Raw genomic sequence first — 21,834 nt, 5'->3', positions numbered from 1 at the left:
TACATTCCATCTTGTGTTGTCTTTATTTATATGCCTGTCTTCTCCTACTAGGTTCCTCAAAGGCAGAGTCTTTATTTGACTTCCTTGTCTCTCAGCTGTCTAGCACAATGCCTGGCACATAGTAAACATTCAGTAAATCTGTTAAATGGATATGTGTTAGCACACTCAATAGCATCCACGTTTTATTTTCTTTATGCTTAGCAAATGTTGCAACAAATAGATGAATTTTTTTTTTTTATTTTATTTTTTGACAGGCAGAGTGGACAGTGAGAGAGAGAGAGACAGAGAGAAAGGTCTTCCTTTTTGCCGTTGGTTCACCCTCCAATGGCCGCCGCGGCCGGCGCGCTGCGGCCGGCGCACCGCGCTGATCCGATGGCAGGAGCCAGGAGCCAGGTGCTTCTCCTGGTCTCCCGTGGGGTGCAGGGCCCAAGCACCTGGGCCATCCTCCACTGCACTCCCTGGCCACAGCAGAGAGCTGGCCTGGAAGAGGGGCAACCGGGACAGGATCCGGCGCCCCGACCGGGACTAGAACCCGGTGTGCCGGCGCCGCTAGACGGAGGATTAGCCTAGTGAGCTGCGGCGCCGGCCACAAATAGATGAATTTTTAAAAACCTGTATGCTTTGGTGAAAATAGATATTGTTCTTGTTTATATAGCTTCTGGCATCTACCAGAAGGGATCAAGACAACATGCAGGCGGAGCTGAATCGCCTTCAAGCAGAAAATGATGCCTCTAAAGAAGAAGTAAAAGAAGTTTTACAGGCTTTGGAGGAACTGGCTGTCAATTACGATCAGAAGTCTCAGGAAGTTGAAGATAAGACCAAGGAATATGAATTGCTTAGTGATGAACTGAATCAAAAATCGGTAGGCTATAGTTTGGTTTCTTTGGTGCAAGTAATCTTAGATGGAAAGTTATTTAAGTAACTTATTTCTGTATAAGCCCATGATTGATGATATCTGGATCTCAACTTCCGTTCCACCTACATATGAAGCTTTAGGAGGTAGAAGAAGAGGGAAGAGAGTTATCTTTTTAGTTCCTAATAGTCTGTTAATATGTAACTGAATTGCTATTTTAAAAAGATACTGGCTGTTCCTATCATGATTCCTAACATTAAAGGGAAATAAATTTTAGGGTTAGCTCCTACTTGGTCAGTGAAACTATTTTAAAGGATTATGCAATCTATAAATTAAGAAATATACCCATAAAATGAAGAAAATACTGTTCAACCAGTTAGGTGATTTATTCGGTATATTCATAAGGATCTATAGCTTCGTATAACTTGTGTTTTGTTCACTGTTATATTCCCGAACCTGAAGCAGTGCCTTTCCATCATAATGCAGTAGCATCTTCCTTATTGTTCCCCAGTAGACAGAGATTTGTACTTGTCATTGCTGTGGGAGGGAAGGCCTACCTCCAGCACTGATGCCAGAAACAGTGTATAGCATTACCAGGGATGAGTTGCACTCATAGTCAGTGCCCACCACTTACTTTCCTGCTTTCACTTCCCTAGGAAAGCAGTCGATGCTATGAAAGGAGTTTCAAAAGGCTTTCTTTTCCAGTGAGGTCATTGTTCCTTTTTGGTATCTAATGTTAACAGCTTGAAGTTACAACTTAATACCAAGATCTGAGACATCATTGTAACTCTTAATAATTTATATTATTAGCAAACCCAAGTGCTGTGTAGAAGAATGAGTTTCTCACAGTTCTGGAAGATGGTCCTTCCTCACTAATTGTGAGCTCTAAGACAGTTGTATTTGTGTTCCAGTTGTGGAACTAAAATCAGCACTGCTTTGGTTAATGGGAGTCAGAAAACCTCAGTATCTTTGTAACTGCTTAACAGTATTGACCGATCGATTGTTAGAGAAAATGGCAGAAGCATGGTACATTATGAGACTCGCCAGGTAAGGATAATTAGTATCATATTGTCGATTAAACTGGGTGAACATACCCCTCTTCTGACATCCAAAAACTTAAGGAAATGCCCAATCACCAGAGGAAACGAACAGGTGAAATGATGGTATTTTTACTAAAAGACACTAACTAAAAGTCCATAGCTGGTGTTAAAACTGCAGTGTTTGATCTATGGTGTGGTAAATAATTTTAATGTGAGCCAAATTGGATTTGACTTTTTAAATTGGTAAACGAGTTATAATTTAAATTTCTGATTATAGTACTTAAATGCAGTTAGTAATATTACTCATCACTAGCTTCTGGATAATTATATCATAGTTTCAGGAGCAGTAATGATCATCATCAAGTAGATTTCTTTTCAGTGAATAAGTATATAGAGAGCATACTAACCATGTACAAAACTGTTGGGTCCCTTCCAGCACTTATTTGTTCAGGCTTAATTTCCAAAGATAAATCATAATGTAGTATTAATGATAAATCTAATTTGAAATTCCCAGTTGGGGGTGAAAACATTATCCAATCTCAAAATGGCCATACGATAATACAAGCCACCTGCTCTTAATGGAATATAATATGGCTGCTTTACATAGTCTGGGAGGTCTCAAATATTTTTTAAGTTGTAAGCTGAGAGCCAGCCCAGACTTCAGGATATATTTCAAGAAAATGAAAGTGGATGATACAGTTTTTTAAGGACTGGGTAACAAACTTGAAATAATTGTGAATCTTTTTCGTATTTAATAAATTGAACCATACATTTTATTTTGGATTCTGTTAGGCAACTTTAGCAAGTATAGATGCTGAGCTTCAGAAACTTAAGGAAATGACCAACCACCAGAAAAAACGAGCAGCTGAGATGATGGCATCGTTACTAAAAGATCTTGCAGAAATAGGAATTGCTGTGGGAAATAACGATGTAAAGGTGAGTATTAGGAATAATTATCTGAAGGTAACATACACTTTGTTCATGTTCTTTTCATACTCATTCATCCTCACAGCAGCCACGCGTGCTGGGTGAGGAAGTAGGGCAGGAATGAAGGGCACTTACTCAGTAAGCAGCATTTATTGGGCCCATGTTTGGTTCTTTACTATGTAAAGATTTTGTACTTAGGAGCAGGTGTTCGGTGCAGCAGTTAAAATCCCCTTGGAACGCCCACATTCCATGTCAGAGTGCCTGAGTCCCAGCTTCGCTTTTGATTCCAGCCTCCTGCTGTTGTACACCCTGGGAAACAGCATCTGATAGCACAAGTACTTGGGTCCCTGCCACCCACATTAGGGACTCGGATTGAATTCCTGGCTCCTGGCGTCAGCCTGGCCCAGCCCTACCTGTTGCAGGCTTTTGGGGAATGAACTAGTGGATGAGATATCTCTATCGCTGTTTCTCTGACTTTCAAATAAATCAAAATTAATAAATTAAAAAAAATTTTTAAAGATTTTGCACTTGGAAAATATCTATAAATTACCATTTGTGAAGTGTGTGGTTGGAACTGCAATAAAGCTCAGGAAAGAAACTCATATGTGAATTTGCTGTGGATCTGTATCTATTCTGTTTTGTTCCCAGCACTTTTTTGTCTGTTCTTTTGCCGATATATAGAAATTCCTTTTTTTTAAAAAAAAAGATTGATTGATTTATTTGAAAGGCAGAGTTACACAGAGGCAGGGAGAGGGAGAGAGATTGTCCATCCACTGGTTTACTCCCCAAGTGGCTGCAATGGCCAGGGCTGGGCCAGATGGAAGCCAGGAGCCAGAAGCTTCTTCAGAGTCTCCCATGTGGGTACAGGAGCCCAAGGACTTGGATCATCTTCCACTGCTTTCCCAGGCCATAGCAGAGAGCGGGATTGGAAGTGGAGCACTCAAATCGGTTCCTATATGGGATGCCAGCACTGCAGGTGGCAGCTTTACCCACTACGCCACAGCACTAGTCCGAAAACTTCCTTGTTGGCAGTTAGGCTTTCTGTGGGTTCAGTCGTCTGTAGTCAGCTGCAGTCCAAATGGAAATTTCCAGAAATTATCAATTCATGTGTTTTAAATAACTTATTACACTAGATTGTTACAGTTCTATTTTATTATTGATATTAATTTCCTTAGACATCAAACTTTCTCATAGGTAGATATATTTAGGAAAAACATCACATTCAGGGGTTAGTCTTGTTTGTAGTTTTGGGCATCCTGGGAATGTCTTACTGTGTGTCCCTGTGAAGAGGAGGAACTGTTGTACCGTCTAAGTTATTGTTGCTTCGTAATAAGTCTTAGTGTCAGTCTTCTGACTTTGTTCTTCAGGATCATGTTGGCTATCGGGGATGTTTTGACTCTCCATGTAAAATCTAGAAATCAGTTTGTTGACATCCACAAAATAGTTTACTGTGATTTTCATTCACCATATTGAGGAAGCAGTGACTGAATTTTTTCCTTTTTTAAAGTTTTATTAATTTATTTAAGAGGCAGAGTTACAGAGAGAGGGAGAGACAGAGAGAGGTCTTTAATCTCCTGGTTCACTCCCCAGATGGCCGCAACGGCCGGAGCTGGGCTCATCCTAAGGTAGGAGCCAGGAGCTTCCTCTGGGTTTCCCACATGGATGCAGGGGCCCAAGGACTTGGGCCATCTTCTGCTGCCTTCCCAGGCCATTGGCAGGGAGCTGAATTGGAAGTGGAGCAGCCAGGACTGGCGCTCATTTGGGATGCCGGTGCCACAAGCAGAGGCTTAACCCACTATGCTACAGCGCTGGCCGCAGTGACTGACTTTCATATATTAACCTGTATCCTGCAACCTTGCTATCATGGCTTATTCGTTCCAGGAGTGTTTTTGTTTTGTCTCTGTTTTTGTTTTTTGTAAGCAATCATATCTGCAACAACAGTTTTATTGCCTCCTATCCAAGATGCATATAAGTTTGACATTGAGTATTGGAGTTTTTTAATGAAATCTATAAAAGTCAAGGAATGTGCAATGGCCACAGCTCTTCCTTGTTATACTCAAAAGTCATCATTTCCCTACCACCCCAAACATCCTCTTGTTAAATTTTAAACTGAGGGGCTGGCGCTGTGGTGTAGCAGGTAAAGCCACCGCCTGCAATGCCAGCATCCCATACGGGCACTGGTTCGAGACCCACCACTGGCCGTAGTGGCCATTTTGGGAGTGAACCGTGGATGGAAGGTCTCTGTCCCTGCCTCTGCCCCTCTCTAACTCTGCCTTCCAAATAAATAAATGAATCTTGAAAAATAATTTTAGACTGAACTTGCACATTGTTGACAATGAATTTATGAAGATGTCTTGTGAAAAGGAAATGTAAAACTTGACAGAGGCAGAAGTCAGTCACTTTTTTTTTATTAGGTTTCCATTTATTTTATTTCCTCATAAGCCATGTATTAACATACCAAGTTTGAAAAAGTAGAAAGGCAAAAATTAAGCTCTGCTTCTATATCCTTTATTAAAAACGATAAAAAAAAAAAAAAAAACTAGCTCCAGCCTTTTTGTGAATGTTGAATAACTGAAGGTTCTGTAATGGTTTGAGAACTAGAGTCTAACTGGGAAGACGCACTGAACTTTCTGGCTTTACTTTTTATTTTACTTTCTCTCCCAGCAGCCTGAGGGAACTGGCATGATAGACGAAGAGTTCACTGTCGCCAGGCTCTACATCAGCAAGATGAAGTCAGAAGTCAAGACGATGGTGAAACGCTGCAAACAGCTAGAAGGCACACAGACCGAGAGCAACAAAAAAATGGAAGAAAATGAAAAGGAGCTAGCAGCATGCCAGCTTCGCATCTCCCAAGTATGTGTTACAGAACAAAGTATCCTCATCTTTTTTTTTAACAGCCATGTATAAGTAAATCAGTATATTTTATTTATTATAAAAGCTTTCAGCAAAATGAGTCTCTAGAGTAACAATAAAATGTTAGTTTCCCTGGACTCCTACAGTGTGATAGTGCAAATGATTTAGTCGGGTTATAGCTGTCAGTGTGTGTGTGCTAAGTATGGAAATGTACTAGAAAGATGCGAATGGTATGATTTTGGAGGACTCTAGAATAATTCCAAAGTGGAGAGTACTACCGAGGAATGGTTTCTGGCATTTTTGGCCACTCAGTGAGTGGGATCATTTCCCAGATAGAATCTGTGCAAGGAGGAAGAAGACTGTGATATTAGATGGAGAAAATTCTAAAAATACTGTCTCATATTTCAGCCTTTAGTCCCTTAGTTTGCACGTGGTAGAAGCTCTACGCATGAATAATGTATTGATAAACTCTATCATTTTAAAATTTGACCCCCTCAACATGATACCTCTGCATATGTAATATACTTAGATATTACTGTACCTCCAGATATTCTTAACAACAAAATGTGTGTGTGAGGTTTTTCTCCTGTTCATATCAATGTATTTCTTCCAAAAGCATGAAGCCAAAATCAAGTCATTGACTGAATACCTGCAAAATGTGGAGCAGAAGAAAAGGCAGCTCGAAGAATCTGTCGACTCCCTCAGTGAAGAACTAGTTCAGCTTCGAGCACAAGGTATTAGCTCCCAGTTTACGTTCTGTGTTAATCCTTCTTGCCTTTAGGTGATTGTAGTAAACTTGTATTCACACTGATAAAGAACAGTAGGAATATGGGTAACTTGGAATAGTAAACATCATATATTTTAAGTTGCCTTTGAAACATTTTTAAAAATTGTGTTTGAATATATAAATGGCCAGTCTAGGAGTTTCCTGTAAGATTATGAAGTTGTTATGTGTGTGTGTGTGTATGAGGAGACTTAAAGATCTCTTGTATATAAACCTTAAAGTAGATTTAGAAACTAACTTCTTTGCCTACCATCCCTTTAACCCTCTGTTCTGGGGTTAGGCAAAGAAAAAACAATGCTTAATATCAGCACAAATATAGTAGTCAACGCGTTATTGAGCCTAGAGAGCAAGATTTACTTTGTGATATTTGGATAACTTAATTTTGAGTGCTTCTTGAAGAACCTATTTCTCATAAGACCCATTTGTCCCTTTGGCTTACATGATTGGTTTATATGAGGACTCTTTTAAGACTTTGTTCTTCTGTTTTCTTTCCCTAACTAAACAGAGAAAGTCCATGAAATGGAAAAGGAGCACTTAAATAAGGTTCAGACTGCAAATGAAGTGAAGGCAAGTTTGTTGTTAGATTGGATTCTGATGGCTTTAATACATTGTTACTGACTTTGATTAGTCTGACTCTAACATTCTTTCCCCTCAAACATTTTAGCAAGCCGTTGAACAACAGATCCAAAGCCACAGAGAAACCCATCAAAAACAAATCAGTAGTTTGAGAGATGAAGTTGAGGCAAAAGAAAAACTTATCACTGACCTTCAAGAGTAAGTATACTTTTCTTTTCTCTCACATATTTGAAACTAACTGCAAAAAATTCAGAGGAAATAATGTTACTAGTGGTCAGTATGTCCTTACTTGAAACCTGTTTTCAAGGAAATTCTATTTTTTGACTTGGAAAATAAAGAATTTTCACACTGTAGAGTAAAATTTTTAAAAAGTTCTGAAAGATTTTCTTAGGTTTTTTGCTCTAAATGCTAAGTTAAAAAAAAAAAAAGAGAGAGATCCTCAGCTTAAACTCATTATTGCAGTCTCCCTCAAATCATTTAACTTTTTTTTTTTTTTAGATTGATTTATTTACTTGTTTATTTGTAAGGCGGAGTTACAGAGGCAGAGAGAGAGAGAGAGAGAAAGAGGTCTCCCATCCACTGGTTCACTCCCCCAAACTGGCCACAACAACTGGAGCTAGGCCGATTGGAATCCAGGAGGCAGGAGTCTCCTCTGGGTCTCCCACATGAGTGCAGGGGCCCAAGGACCTGGGCCATCTTCCACTGCTCTCCCAGGCCATGGCAGAGAGTTGGATAAGAAGAGGAGCATCCAGGACTCGAACTGGTGCTCATATGGGATGCCAGCATTGCAGGCGGCAATCTTACCTGCTACACCACTGGGCTGGCCCGCTTAACTTCTATTTCTTTGTTTTTTTGATTCTTAACTGATAAAATTTTTATTAGAAATTAAGGGTTTAGAGGTTGGTTTTTGTTTTTTAATAGAAGTCGTCCTCTTAGTTTACCTAGAAGACATTTCTCTACTTCGGTAATCATGTTCACATACATGGGATGGGTGTAATGATTTGAATAGAAACCAGAAGATGGCAACAACAAAACAGAAGTTTGGGGCATAGATCTAACTAGTACTTAATGAAAGCAGTAATAAGGATTCAAGGAAATGAAAGACATGGAAAAATGAAATCATAATTTTTATTTAAAACATGAAAAATATTGGATGACCAAAAGGTCCTATCTCTTTCTGCACCTATGGAGGACATGATAACAGAAGATATTTTGAGTGTCTGAAAAATGAGATGATAGAGTTCAAAAAATTGGGACAACGTTTAGCCTTAGCAGTTAAACACCTGCGAGTCCCATAGCTGAGAGCCTGGGTTCAGTGCCCACCTCTGTTCCTGGCTCTAGTGTCTGACTTGTGTAGACCCAGTGTGACAGAGGTGAGAGCTCAGGTGGTTGGGATGCTGCACCCGCACTGGAGACCTGAACTGAGTTCCTAGCCCCAGCCATGGTGAGCATCTAGGGAGTCAACTAGCAGGTGGGAGCTCTGTCTTTCTCTGTCTCTCAAATAAATACATTTAAAAATTAAAAGTGATAGGGAGCAGCATCGTGGCAGTAGTGGGTAAAGCCACCATCTGCAATGTTACTTCCTGTCCTGCCTGCTCTACTTCCCATCCAGCTCCCTAATAATGGCCTGGGAAAGCGTTGGAAGATGGCCCGGGTGCTTGGGCCTCTGCCGCCCATGTGGGAGAACCAGATGAAACGCCTGGCCCCTGGCTTCAGCCTGGCTCAATCCTGGTTATTGCGACCACTTAGGAAAGTGAACCAGTGGATGGAAGATCCTTATGTCTCTCCCTCTCTAACACTGACTTTCAAATATATGAATAAACCATAACCCTCCCCACCCCAAAAATATTAAAAGTATGGACAAGACCTTTAAAAATTTTTGTAATGACAGCCTTCAGAAAATTATGATGTTTATATACTGTTTTTTTTTTTTCCTTTTGTCAGCCAAAACCAGAAAATGATGTTAGAGCAGGAACGTCTCAGAGTAGAACATGAGAAGTTGAAAGCTACAGATCAGGAAAAGAGCAAAAAACTACATGAACTTACGTGAGTAACTGCTTTAATTAAAATTTAAAAATAAAAACTAGAGGACTGTAGGCATTGCCTTTGGATACGTCTAGTGGGTACATGTTTTACTTTCTATAGACTTGAGTGTATTTTTAAGAAAATCTTTGGAGTTGTTTTGATTTACATCTAAAAACTGAGAATTTATGCTGTGTTTGACTGAAAGCAAGGTCTTACCCTTCCGCCCACTTGGTATATCAGTGTCACCATATTAGTTCAGGATTTATCTTCAAAATGAACCTAGAACATGGCGGTCGGTAATTTAAGTGATTGCAGTTCTACCCCAAGATGAGTTTTTTCAGATTGGATCTTGCACAAGAGAACCTTACTGTTTGCAGTCTTGTCTTTTGGACAGAGGTTTTCATTGCTTGTTCCCCATGAACAGAGTTGGTACTCAGTTTTGTAGAATCAGAGCGGTTAGGACACTCACAGTTTTTCATGTGCCTTGAGTTTGTGAGAGACACGGTGCAGGTGAACTGCTGTCCCAGGATGGTCACTCCATCAGGACCTGTGCAAGGGGCTGTGTAGACGTGCTGCTGCATTGCAGCCGCCGTTTTGTTAGAATAAAGATTTTAGTGTAAAATATTTTACTCTTTGACAATTTAGTCTGTCGTTCCCAGTTAGTATCATTTTGGATAAATAGCAGAATCCCATATGACATAATTAAAAATCTAAATTAGGACTGTTCGTATTCTTGGAATACTGCCACATTTTATTTCATGTCTTCCATTGCTATATGAGGAGGGTTTTTTTCCTGATAAACTATAGATTTGGAAAGAGATTATCAGGAATATAAAATTCCTTTGAAAGAAATAGCATAGATAAACTTTAAAAAGAAGCATCTTTCATTTATTTGAATTTATCGAGTCCTTCAGATAAAAATATTGAATGAATTCTTGTGCTAAAGCTAGAATTTTAAGGATTCAAAGATGTAACCATGCCTGTATATTCTCCCACTGTTAGGGTCATGCAAGACAGACGAGAACAAGCAAGACAAGACTTGAAGGGTTTGGAAGAGACAGTGGTAAGAAAAATGAAGATGAACGGGGCGAGGTCTTGTGCGGGCTTTTATCCCATTTCCTAGCCTTGAAGTCTGAATTCTAAAAGTACTGCTATACTTGATTCCAGGCAAAAGAACTTCAGACTTTACACAACCTGCGTAAGCTCTTTGTTCAGGACCTGGCAACCAGAGTTAAAAAGGTAGCGGGACGTGCCCAGGGGGTGTGGGAAGAGCTGGCTGTGTGCAGTTCGTTTTGTAGCCTCTGAAATTCGGACCTCCTTCTCTCAGAGCGCCGAGATCGACTCTGATGACACTGGGGGCAGTGCTGCGCAGAAGCAAAAAATCTCTTTTCTGGAGAACAATCTGGAACAGCTCACTAAAGTGCACAAACAGGTAATGCAGGCTCTGTCTACTGCTTGCTGCAACATCGCAGAATCAAACTGCACAAGTGGCAAGTGTTTCAGTCTTTCCAGTCCTCAGAAATGTGTATGCTCTGGCCATTCCATTATTTTACCAGACGATATGAGGAAACCACCAGCAGCTTTTAACAACCCTGTAATGTAGACCAGTGGAAACATGTTTTTAATCTCTCTATAGGAAATTCTGGGCTGTCAGCTTTCTTAACTTATTCATGGTAATCTTTTTGTTTTAAATATTTATTTGAGGCCAGCGCCGGCACCCCGGGTTCTAGTCCTGGTCAGGGCACTGGATTCTGTCCCAGTTGCTCCTCTTCCAGTCCAGCTCTCTGCTGTGGCCCGGAGTACAGTGGAGGATGGCCCAAGTGCTTGGGCCCTGCCACCCGCATGGGAGACCAGGAGAAGCACCTGGCTCCTGGCTTTGGATCAGCGGAGCGCGCCAGCCGCAGCGGCCACTTTGGGGTGAACCAATGGAAAAAGGAAGACCTTTCTCTCTGTCTGTCTCTCTCACTGTCCACTCTGCCTGTGTGTGTGTGTGTGTGTGTATACACACACACACACACACACATACACACACACAATACAAATATATATATATTTGAAAGAGTTTCAGAGAGGTAGAGACAGAGAGAGATGTCTTCCATCTTCTAGTTCACTCCCCAAATGGCTGCAAAGGCTGGACCTGAGCCCGTCTGAAGCCAGGAGCTTCTTCCAGGTCTCCCAGTTGGGTGCAGTGGCCCAAGGACTTCAGCCATCATCTTCTGCTTGCCCAGGTGCATTAGCAGGGAGCTGGATTGGAAGCAGAGCAGCCAGGATTTGAACCGGTGCCCATATGGGATCCCAGTGCTGCAGACTGGGGTTCACTTGCTGCGCCGCAGCACCAGCCCCTCGTGGTACTGTGCTTGTTTGGTTTTGCTTTAAAAAAAAAAAAATGTATTTTTATTTGAAAGAGTTACAGAGAGAGGGAGAGAGAGATCTTCTATCTGTGGTTCATTCCCCAAATGGCCACAACAGCAAGGGCTGAGATAGGCAGAAGCCAGGAACCAGGTGCCTCCTCCTGGTCTTCCACTTGGATACAGGGGCCCAAGCACTTGGGCCATCTTCCACTGCTTTCCCAGGCACATTAGCAGGGAGCTGGCTCCGAAGTAGAGCTACCAGGACTCAAGCCAGCACATATTGGTGTCACAGGTGGCTTAACCTGCTACACCACAACACTGATTCCAAGTTTACTTAGTTTTTTAAAGAGCAATTATGAGAGGCCGGCGCTGTGGTGTAGCAGTTAAGCCGCCATCTGCAATTCAGGCATCCCATATGGGTGCTGGTTTGAGTCCTGGCTGCTCCTCTTCTGATCCAGCTCTCTGCTATGGCCTGGGATAGCAGAAGATGGCCCAAGTCCTTGGGCCCTTGCACCCGTGTGAGAGACCTGGAAGAAGCTCCTGGCTCCTGGCTCCTGGCTTCAGATCGGCACAGCTCCGGCCGTTGGTGGCTATCTGGAGAGTGAACCAGCGGATGGAAGACCTCCCTCTCTCTCTCTGCCTCTCCTCTCTCTGTGTAACTCTTTCAAGTAAATAAAAATAAATAAATATTTAAAAAAAATAAAAAGCATCGGGCTGCAGAGTTGGGAAATTTTGCATCCAGCCCCAGAGCCACAGCCGTCAAGGAGGCTGACTCAGAGCCCTGGCATCCCTGAGTCTGCTTCAGAAAAAAAGAGCAATTATGAAAGTCTCATGCCTTCTCGCATCATCCAGCTAGAACCATTGTTATCTTGTGTTCCTTTCTAGTTGGTACGTGATAATGCGGATCTTCGCTGCGAACTTCCCAAGTTGGAGAAGCGACTGAGAGCTACAGCCGAGAGAGTGAAAGCTTTGGAGTCGGCACTGAAAGAAGCGAAGGAAAATGCCTCTCGGGATCGGAAGCGCTATCAGCAAGAAGTGGACCGCATCAAGGAAGCAGTCAGGTCGAAGAACATGGCCAGGAGAGGGCATTCGGCTCAGATCGGTTAGTGGCTGCCTTGACTCCTCTACCCCCCGCTCCCTTCTGATGCTTTCATGTCGTTGACGTAATCTGACTATATGCAGTGTTGCCCTGGGGGTCCTTGTCTGGTTTCTAACTTGCTCAAGAGTGGTACTGTTAGGGAGGGAAATGGAGGGCTAACGACATTAACAAGACAAGAATAACCAAGAGCTGGAGGAGCAAGCAGCCATGGTCAGAGTAGGAGAGACTGTAGAGCAGCGTCGTAGGCAGAGAGAAGTGCAAGAAAAGACGTCGTCGGCTGTCGTTTCATGTGTCAGAATAATCCTTGGTGCGGGAATAGGATCTTTAACAGGCTATGGGTTGTATGTGTCCTGGAGAAAAGGATAGGGCCAAAAAGAAAAAGAACAAAAAGACACAGGGAAACACCTGGGACTTGATTGTGAGTAGAGAAGGATCAGCGGAGCATTGCAGTCACGTGTTCGGCTTTCTCCTAAAGTCACTGTTTGTTTTTCTTATTAGCTAAACCCATTCGGCCCGGGCAGCATCCAGCAGCTTCTCCAACTCATCCAAGTGCAATTCGCGGAGGCGGCGCCTTTGTTCAGAACAGCCAGCCTGTGGCCGTGCGGGGCGGCGGAGGCAAGCAGGTGTAACGTCTGCACAGACTGCCGGTGTGTAGTTGCTGGCTTTGCGGTCAGAGCTGTGTATGGAAGCAGGGAGCCATTAGTTAGTCTTTTTTTATTCCTATGAGTCCTGACTTACTTTTTCTTGACATATGTAATTATAAAAGTAACAACACAATTTCTCCTGGTCTTTTTTTCATAGTTTAAGTCAAATCATACATTCAAATTTATGTTTTTATCTGTTTTTAAACCTAACATACTACATCGTTTGTAATAAGTAAGTGTTCTGATTTATTAGTTTATTTGAAAAGCAGAGTTAACAGAGAGAGAGAGAGAGAGGGATCTGGTTCACTCCCCAAGTGGCCTCAATGGCTGGGACTGGGCCAGGCTGAAGCCAGGAAACGGGAGCTGCTTCTGGGTCTCCCACAGGGTGCAGGGGCCCAAGCACTTGGGTCATCTGCTGCTGCTTTCCCAGGCCATTATCAGGGAACTGGATCAGAAATGGAGCAGCTGGGACTTGAACCAGTGCCCATATGGGATGCTGACACTGGTGGCTTAACCTGCTGTGCCACAACACTGGCTAGACATTCTCTTTTATTAGACATTTAATGATGTAAATTTTTTTCATATTTGAAAATTTCCGAAATTGAAACTTCCAGATAAGAAAGTATCTTTTATACTACTTCACCCTATAGATCATTTCCAGAAGATTCCCAGTGCAATTACAAAGTATTAATGTTTTCAAAGCCCTGGGTACATATTAACACATGGCTTTCTAGAAAAATTGCACAGAATCAGACTGGCAAATGGCTCAAGGGTACTATTTATTGCATCCTTATCAGCACTGAACATTAAATGTTTTTAAGATTCTTACATAATAGCCAAATAAATAGCATCTTGTTGATTTATCAGTGAAGTTGGACTTTTTTTTTTTCACATCTTTGTTGGCCTGTTTATATTTCCTTTTTTTTAATGAGTTATCTCTCTTTATCTTTTCTGGGTGATTTTTCTAAAAGACTTTTGTATTTTACTTAACTATACAATCAATACAAACTGTACAAATACAAGTTCCTTGTAGCAGAATAAAGAATATCACAATGTAGAACATAAATACTCAGATATCACCCAACATATTGTATGTATATTTACATACTGTTTTTAAAACTTTTAAAAGTTTAAACTTTTGATTGACCATTGGAGGAATAACATACTATACATGTTCTGCTTTTGCTGTTGGTAGCTAACTTTGTAATATGTTCTGAACATTTTCTTTTACAACAGTTGATTAGTTGGTGGCTAATTGGTCATAGGACAGGAATTCTGGTTTTAGTTCTTCAGGAAGTCCCAAGAATACAGGTGCTTTGAAAATTAAAAACACTAGATTATTCTGAGAATGTTAACTTGTTACAAATACCAAAGTCAGTTTATTTTAATCTTGTTTGGTTTCATCTTGACCTTTTACACACACAGAGGCTCTAACTTTGAGCAGAAAGTTAAGCGATATTCTAGAATCACATTTCCAGTAACTTAATGTCATACTTTGTGTAGTATGGAATTTAAGAGAGACGTGGTAGTGAAGGGCCTGGACTTGAGAATCCCATCGGAGTTCGAATTCTCACTTTTCTACTGGTAGAAACTTGAGCAGTTTTTTAAAAGTAGTTTCCCATTTTCACTCTCTTTAAAATTCTTCAGCTTTATAAATTAGATTCCTGACTGAACTGTTTACTTAGTACTTTGAACATGCGGAGTTTTCCTAAACGTGTGGGTAAGTAGCAGTTAACACAAGGGCGACTCCAGGTGCCAGCAGTGGGGACTGCTTATCTCTCTGCCCTTTCCCCTCGGGGGGGGGGGGGGGGTGCCTTTCATTTTGTATTCTTTCCCTTCCTCCGTTGCGTAGCTTCCCTTTACGGAACCACTACTTGTTAGTTAGCTAACTACTGCTTGTTGGTTAGTAGTCCTGGGTTGAAGAATGTCATTAGCGGCCACCTGCTGGTGAAGAGATGAGTCATCTTTTTTCTTCTGTACACAAATAGCATTCACTTACCAGCTCGTCATAGCTTTACTAGGGAAAAGGAAAGCAGACGGGGGCCAAGTCCTTCTCAACAGTTGTACTTAGGAGGTCATGGATGAAGAAGGGATCAGGAACACGACATTGCCAGAGCGGTCAGAGGCATTGGCTAAACTGTTTCTCGCCTGGTCTGAGCCTTCATGCTTATCTCAGGCGAGCTTTCTAACACTAAAATCTTTTCCATTTTTCTCCTATTTTCAGGTGTTGAAAATAACGGAAGTATGAAGAGGACCTAGTATCCGAGTCGTTCCGTGACTCTCACCTCTGGCCCCTGCGATTGTAGAATTCAAACTTTTTTTTAAATGTATAAATTGTACCTGGCCTGTACAGCTGTCTCCTACCCACTCTTGTAAACTCTGCTGCTTCCCAATACAACTAGAGTGCGATCGTGGCGTCTTAGGAACTGCGGCCCTATTTATTACACAGCTCGTCTTCCGTGTCTTCAGTTCAGTCTGCACTGTGCCAAGCTGACTACCTTATAGGACCGTGCTTTCTGCATTTGTTTTTGTGTATGTTTTGTGTGTGTTGTATGTTCATTTTTTAATCTCGGTTTAAATTAGCTAGCTGCTACTGCTGCTTGCTTTTCTTTTCCTATGAAAATGTCTTTTGTTTTGTTTTGTTTTAGGGAAAATGGAACATTTAGATTAAATGTCTTAAATTTAACCACTTCCAACACTACATGCCCACGAAATGTATCCAGTCAGTACTGTATTTGGAAAGCCCTTGACGTGGCCCCACGGCCCCACAGATGCGGTTATTTGTATCTTGAATGGTCTCTGAAGTTTGCGCACTGAAACTACACTGCCTGACTAGGCATTTGAGACTGAGCGAGGCCACCTGATTGTCATCTCATGAAATGCCTGTTGCCGAGTTGTTTTTAATAGAAATATTTTACAAAAGCAGAGGCAGATCTCCGTGTCAGAGAGTTTGGAAAAGGAGTTGTGTTTCTCTTCTTCCTGACGTGCACTCATGACAGCTGGGTGGAATGGAAATACCTTGCTTCATTCTGCTAAGCCAGCTGCACAAAGTTGGGACAGTTCTCAATTTGTCAGCATCAGTACAGTGAAAATCCTGTAGGATAAAATGGTGGTATGTTCTTAATACTGTATTGACAGATCTAAATGCATAGCCTTAGGAAATTGAGGACAGGTACGTGGTGAATTAAGTATGTAGGCAAATTTTGGTCTGAAGTCCCTGAAGTGTTTTTACCCTGCTACACTAAGTTACACACTATAATTTATAATGTTTCGTCTAGAATTAGTACATGGTTTGGGAGTCACTAATCCACAAACTTTGTTGACTGTAGCCCTTAATAATACTAAGTGTGTACCTATTTTTTACCGCTTCTTTCTCAAGTGATTAAGTCAACAGTTCATTTTAGGGAGCTATAAAAGAATGATAAAAGTAATAGAGAAAGATTTTAATATTTGCTTCATCAGTGAGGATGGTGGTGTGACTGCAACTGTTTTAGCAAAAATTCACAGAGAATGGGAATTTAAGGCTATTCAGTCGGGAGAGGGACTTGGAAAGCTCTGTGCTAGGATCTGGCTGACAGAATTAACTTTTTGAAAAAGTTTTATACACAGATATTTGTATTAATAAATTTGAAGCCATAGTTAGATGATCTAGATCATGATTGGCTTATTTTTCTATTTCCTTAACTATTGTAATTTCCACTTTTATAATAATTTTGATTTAAAAGATAAATTTATTTATTTATTTTTTTAACAGTCAAAAATCCTTGCTGTTGTAGTCTTCAGCCTTTCAAATGATTGTGTTGCTTTTCGGATTGATCAAAAGCACTCCAGAAATTGAGATGAAACTTTGATGCAGCAAGATAGTGTGTAATACAGTTAATGAAGTGCAACAGCCTTTGTGTGATGATAGTTTTCCAAGTGGTGCAGCATTTGGCTGCATTCACATATATTTGTTTTCAAATGAAAACTTGCTTCTTCAGCAATATTCATAAATGGAGCAGAATTTGTTTTCTCTTCTGTCTGAATGTGGTAGTTTCATTCTTGTAAGACGTATCATGGGTATTGGTGCTGTGGAGCAGTGAGTCGTAACTAGCATGTGGTTCAGAGTACACAGTGTTAGGTTTTAAGTATCTTAATGGTTCTTTCCTATTTATAATTTCAAACTTTCATAAAGTATACCTATAATTTCATAAATTTGTTTCAGTGAACTGCTTTTTGCTATAGTAGGCATTAAACACAGCATTTACTCTTCTACATGACATTTTCTGATCATCTAGAATATTGACACTTCAGTTTGTGGTGTCTTTTTTTTTTTTTGACTGGATATATTGTTTATCTTAATGGTGTTGGTAGGTGGATCAGAAGACAAACTCAATGAAATAAGAGTAGTATTTATTCATGGTGATCAATTAAATTATTTGCCTAACTTAAGAGACTAACTACTGTGCATCACTCTCAATTTGTAACTCAATTTGACATGAGATGACAGAAGAGAGTCTGAGTCTACCTGTGGAATATGTTGGTTTCTTTTCAGTGCTTGAAGATACATTCAAAGATAATTGGTTTGGGAAGACGCCATATAATTTTTAAATTAACCTGCATGCTGTAAATGTGTTTTATGTTTAAATAAAGAGGAAAAATTTTTTGAAAGGTAGTGGCTTTCTTAAAAACAAACCATTAGTTTGATTTACACAACTGAGGGACATCCTGCATCCTGTCTCGGTAGAATAGTCAGTAATTTGTTGTCATCCTTATAAATTTTGTTTCCTAATGTGTTGCAGCCTTTTAGACAGCAGGTATTAGAATATGTAGGCTGAAGAATTAAGAGCTAGCAGTGCGATATCAGGCTCACCTGTCTTTTTTTTTTTTTTTTTTTGACAGGCAGAGTGGACAGTGCGAGAGACAGACAGACAGACAGACAGGTCTTCCTTTGCCGTTGGTTCACCCTCCAATGGCTGCCGTGGCCGGCGCGCTGCGGCCGGCGCACTGCGCTGATCCAAAGCCAGGAGCCAGGTGCCTCTCCTGGTCTCCCATGGGGTGCAGGGCCCAAGCACCTGGGCCATCCTCCACTGCACTCCCTGGCCACAGCAGAGAGCTGGCCTGGAAGAGGGGCAACCGGGACAGAATCCAGTGCCCCGACCAGGACTAGAACCCGGTGTGCCAGCGCTGCAAGGCGGAGGATTAGCCTGCTGAGCTGTGGTGCCGGCCAACACCTGTCTGTCTTTAATGTGGACTGCATGTTCTGCACATCTGACTCTGACTGCACACTGATAGAGTTTGTGTTTCTCAGTAGCGTTCATGTTTAACTGGAGACTCAGAACTCTTCCTAAATTCAAGTAGTAATTGGTTTGTTTTCGGTGTTTATCTGCTTCAATTATTGTGGAAATTTTTAATCATGTTAAAATAAGTAACCCCACAGTACCTGTCACTCGGTTGCAGCAGATATCCCCCCATAGCTAGTCTTGTTTTATCCATAACCCCACTTGTGCCATCCCTTGCCTGTGTTCTTTTGAAGTAATAACCCCAAGCATCATTGGCTTCTTTCATGAATATTTCAGTCTGTACTTTGAAAAGATCAGAGCTCCTTAGAACACACAAAAATCCCATCACACCGACAAAGTCACTTCCTAATCAAATGTTTATATACTCTGAATCAAGATCCCAATAAACTCCATGAATTGCAGAGTTCCACTCTGCCTCCCCCTCTGTTCATTTGTTCCTTGTAATGAGTATGAAGAAAACAGGTTTGCTATGTACCTTCCCAGACTTTGCCGATTGTCTGTGACACCCTTCAAGACAGTTCTCTAAATTTGTTTTGGGTCCACAGACAGTGATGTTGCTTGTTGAAGGGGACAGCGTGCCTCAGCAGTGGTGGTAGTCTTCCATCAGGGGGCACGGTATGTCTGATCTCTCCCTGGGTTCCCAGTCACCATTGGAGGTCACTGCCTGGGTCCGTCAGCTTAATAGGGGTTACACAGTGGCACCATTCTCAATCTCATTTCCTTCATCTGTTCCCTGCAGAGGAGAAACCGTGACTTGATCAGCCTCTGGGACAGTTTGTAGAGGAAATTCAGTGCTTGGTTCCCCTTTATTTGCAAGTTTGTGTGAGTCCCTGCCACCCACAAAGGAGACCTGGGTGGAATCAGGCTTCAGGCTGGCACACTGCTGGCTATTGTGGGTATTTAAGGAGTCGACCAGCAAGTGGAAGATCTCTCCTGTTACCCTGCCTTTCAAATATTTAAAAAAAAAGAAAAAAGAAAACATGAAGATAATCACCATGTAAGCAATGATCCCATAGCGCCTATCAAGTGAAACCAGTGAGAATTTATACACTCAGGCAAACTAAGGAAGTGGATGTGGATATTATACACTAGACAGCTTGATCATTTATTTTTTTTTAAAGCTTCTCTTTTCAGTCTTCCAAAGTTATTGCTTTTTAATTAATTTATTTTTTTTTTTGACATGCAGAGTTAGAGAGAAAGGTCTTCCTTCCATTGGTTCACCCCCAAATAGCCGCTACTGCCGGCACTGCCCCGATCCGAAGCCAGGAGCCAGGTGCTTCCTCCTGGTCTCCCATGCAGGTCCAGGGCCCAAGCACTTGGGCCATCCTCCACTGTCTTCCCTGGCCACAGCAGAGAACTGGACTGGAAGAGGAGCAACCGGGACTAGAACCCGGGGTGCCGGCGCCGCAGGTGGAGGATTAGCCAAGTGAGCCGTGGTGCCGGCCTTGATCATTTATTTTATAAAGATTTATTTGAGTTACAGAGAGAGGTCTTCTATCTGCTGCTTCATTCCCCAAATGGCCGCAACAGCTGGAGCTGAGTCGATGTGAAGGCAGGTGCCAGGAGCTTCTTCAGGGTTTATTGCGGGTGCAGGGGCCCAAGGACTTTGGCCATCTTCCACTCTTTCCCAGGCCATATAGCAGGGAGCTAGATTGGAAGAGGAGCAGCCAGGACTAGAAGTGGTGTCCATATGGGATGCCGGTGCCGCAGGTAGAGGCTTAACCTACAGCACAACAGCACCGGCCTCTGGTTCCCCAGTTTAATTTCTTTCAAGGTTTTCTCTCTGCCTTTAAAATAACGCAGTGAATACGGTCGGCCTAGGGTGTAGATTTTTTGATATATATCCTGTTTGGTGTTCCCTGGATATGTGTTTTGCTATCATTAATTTTGGGAAGTTTCAGTCCTTGCTTCAATTATTCCTTCTGTCCGTTTCTTCCTCTGGAAGGTCTTCTCGTTGCATTTTTGCTACATCTTTTTAATTGTCTCAGTTTCCGGATATTCTGTTCCATCTTTTTCATTCATTTGAGACAAGTCTTCAGGGACATCACAGACAGGGAGCTGCCGTCTCTTTAACGGTAACAGTGCCTCTGGGCCACCTCTGGGATCTGAAGTCACCTAACTACATCTAAGCCAGGGCCGAGAAACGCCCATTGTTTCCTGAGAGATAGACAAGACATGACCAGTAGAGCGACAGAAAACACCCACGTGAGCATCTTGGAGACGTGCTTTTCTCTCTGAATAAAAAGTTGGGCACACAGCTTTTCTACACAAGAGCCGGGATTGTGCACAGGCCCCCTCCGCATGGCTTGCAAGATGAACTTTTGTTTTAGGCAGATGTAGGCGAGTTAGAATGAACAAAGGCCCTCATTTGAGAGCTGAGAACGTTCAACTAACGCAAGATGGATTCTACTGTTAGGCGGGAGACCAAATGCAGGCGGGCACAGCGAGCAGATTAAGGCAGCTGGAGCTGGCTGCGGGTGTCTGCTCCCTGGACCCGACAAAGCTCCCTGCACCCCTCCTGCACCTGCGATGATGGAGCTGCTGCAGGAGCCTGGATCACCTGCTGGCCCCTGGGGCTCCCACGCACACGGCTCTATCTGATGGGTGTGTGCACTGTCCCCGGAGAGGCCTGGAGACCCAGCCTTAGGAGGGCTGAGGAAAAGGAAAGCTGGGGTTCAGATGCCACAGCCTGGACACAGAGGCAACTGTCAAAGACCTTCCTCCCCCTGCCTCCTCGGCTGCCACACACCCCCACGGCTAAGCTCACCCTGGTCTCTGACAACAGCTCCATTGAGACGCGACAGCCAGCAGAGCTGCTGCTGTCTTCCCAGCCTGGCCCATTGGCCGCAGTCAGGAGTGAATGACACCTCTGCTCTGTGCCCCGCAGGCCTTCTCCACACGTAGCTCACTTCCCCACCTTCTGGAAAAGCCCATTGCTTTTCTGGCAACAACACCTGGTTTCTGAAATATACTCTCCCGGCTCTTATGTAATTATCATATATCTATATATAATATAGATACATAGATATAGAAATAGATATATGCTGAGAAATTCAAGCTCTGCTCCTAAATTTCATTTTTTAAAAAGATTTTTATTTACTTATTTGAGAGGTAGAGTTACAGACAGAGAGAAAGGCCTTCCATCCTCGGTTCACTCCCCAAATGGCCTCAATGACTAGAGCTGGACCGATCTGAAGCCAGGAGCTTCTTCCAGGTCTCCCACGCAGATACAGGGACCCAAGCAGTTGGGCCATCTTCTACTGCTTTCCCAGGCCATAGCAGAGAGCTGGATCGGAAGAGGAACAGCCAGGGATTGAACCAGCACCCATATAGGATGGCAGCGCCACAGGCAGAGGCTTAGCCCACTACGCTGCAGCACTGGCCCCTTAAATTTCATTTA

General features: G+C 42.4%; 1 protein-coding gene and 1 long non-coding RNA gene across 3 annotated transcripts in view; one reads left to right on the top strand and one right to left on the bottom strand.

Moving 5' to 3' along the window:
- KIF5B (kinesin family member 5B) overlaps window positions 1-17,802 on the top strand; it is a 44,994-nt gene extending 27,192 nt beyond the window's left edge. The window contains exons 14-26 of one of the 2 annotated variants that reach the window (XM_051821684.3): window positions 656-862; window positions 2,686-2,829; window positions 5,488-5,673; window positions 6,290-6,407; window positions 6,963-7,024; window positions 7,122-7,231; window positions 8,978-9,079; window positions 10,061-10,121; window positions 10,226-10,297; window positions 10,386-10,490; window positions 12,295-12,511; window positions 13,007-13,155; window positions 15,377-17,802. In XM_051821684.3, the coding sequence (XP_051677644.1) occupies window positions 656-862; window positions 2,686-2,829; window positions 5,488-5,673; window positions 6,290-6,407; window positions 6,963-7,024; window positions 7,122-7,231; window positions 8,978-9,079; window positions 10,061-10,121; window positions 10,226-10,297; window positions 10,386-10,490; window positions 12,295-12,511; window positions 13,007-13,137 (1,515 nt within the window). In that variant the 3' untranslated portion in view covers window positions 13,138-13,155; window positions 15,377-17,802. Of the gene's footprint in view, window positions 1-655; window positions 863-2,685; window positions 2,830-5,484; window positions 5,674-6,289; window positions 6,408-6,962; window positions 7,025-7,121; window positions 7,232-8,977; window positions 9,080-10,060; window positions 10,122-10,225; window positions 10,298-10,385; window positions 10,491-12,294; window positions 12,512-13,006; window positions 13,156-15,376 lie in introns of both variants that reach the window. The other variant, XM_051821683.3, reaches the window with a different exon arrangement.
- A 1,229-nt stretch (window positions 17,803-19,031) lies between these two features.
- LOC138844904 (uncharacterized) overlaps window positions 19,032-21,834 on the bottom strand; it is a 51,423-nt gene continuing 48,620 nt past the window's right edge. The window contains exon 3 of the long non-coding RNA XR_016219252.1: window positions 19,032-19,167. This is a non-coding gene — a long non-coding RNA (uncharacterized LOC138844904). The remainder of the gene's footprint in view (window positions 19,168-21,834) is intronic.

Source organism: Oryctolagus cuniculus, chromosome 13 (genome assembly GCF_051225735.1).
Source record: "Oryctolagus cuniculus isolate XC-2025 breed Fujian yellow rabbit chromosome 13, ASM5122573v1, whole genome shotgun sequence".
In the NCBI taxonomy this organism is placed as follows: domain Eukaryota; kingdom Metazoa; phylum Chordata; class Mammalia; order Lagomorpha; family Leporidae; genus Oryctolagus; species Oryctolagus cuniculus.
The sequence above is the reverse complement of the archived record's forward strand: the minus strand, read 5'-3'. Positions and strand labels throughout refer to the sequence as shown.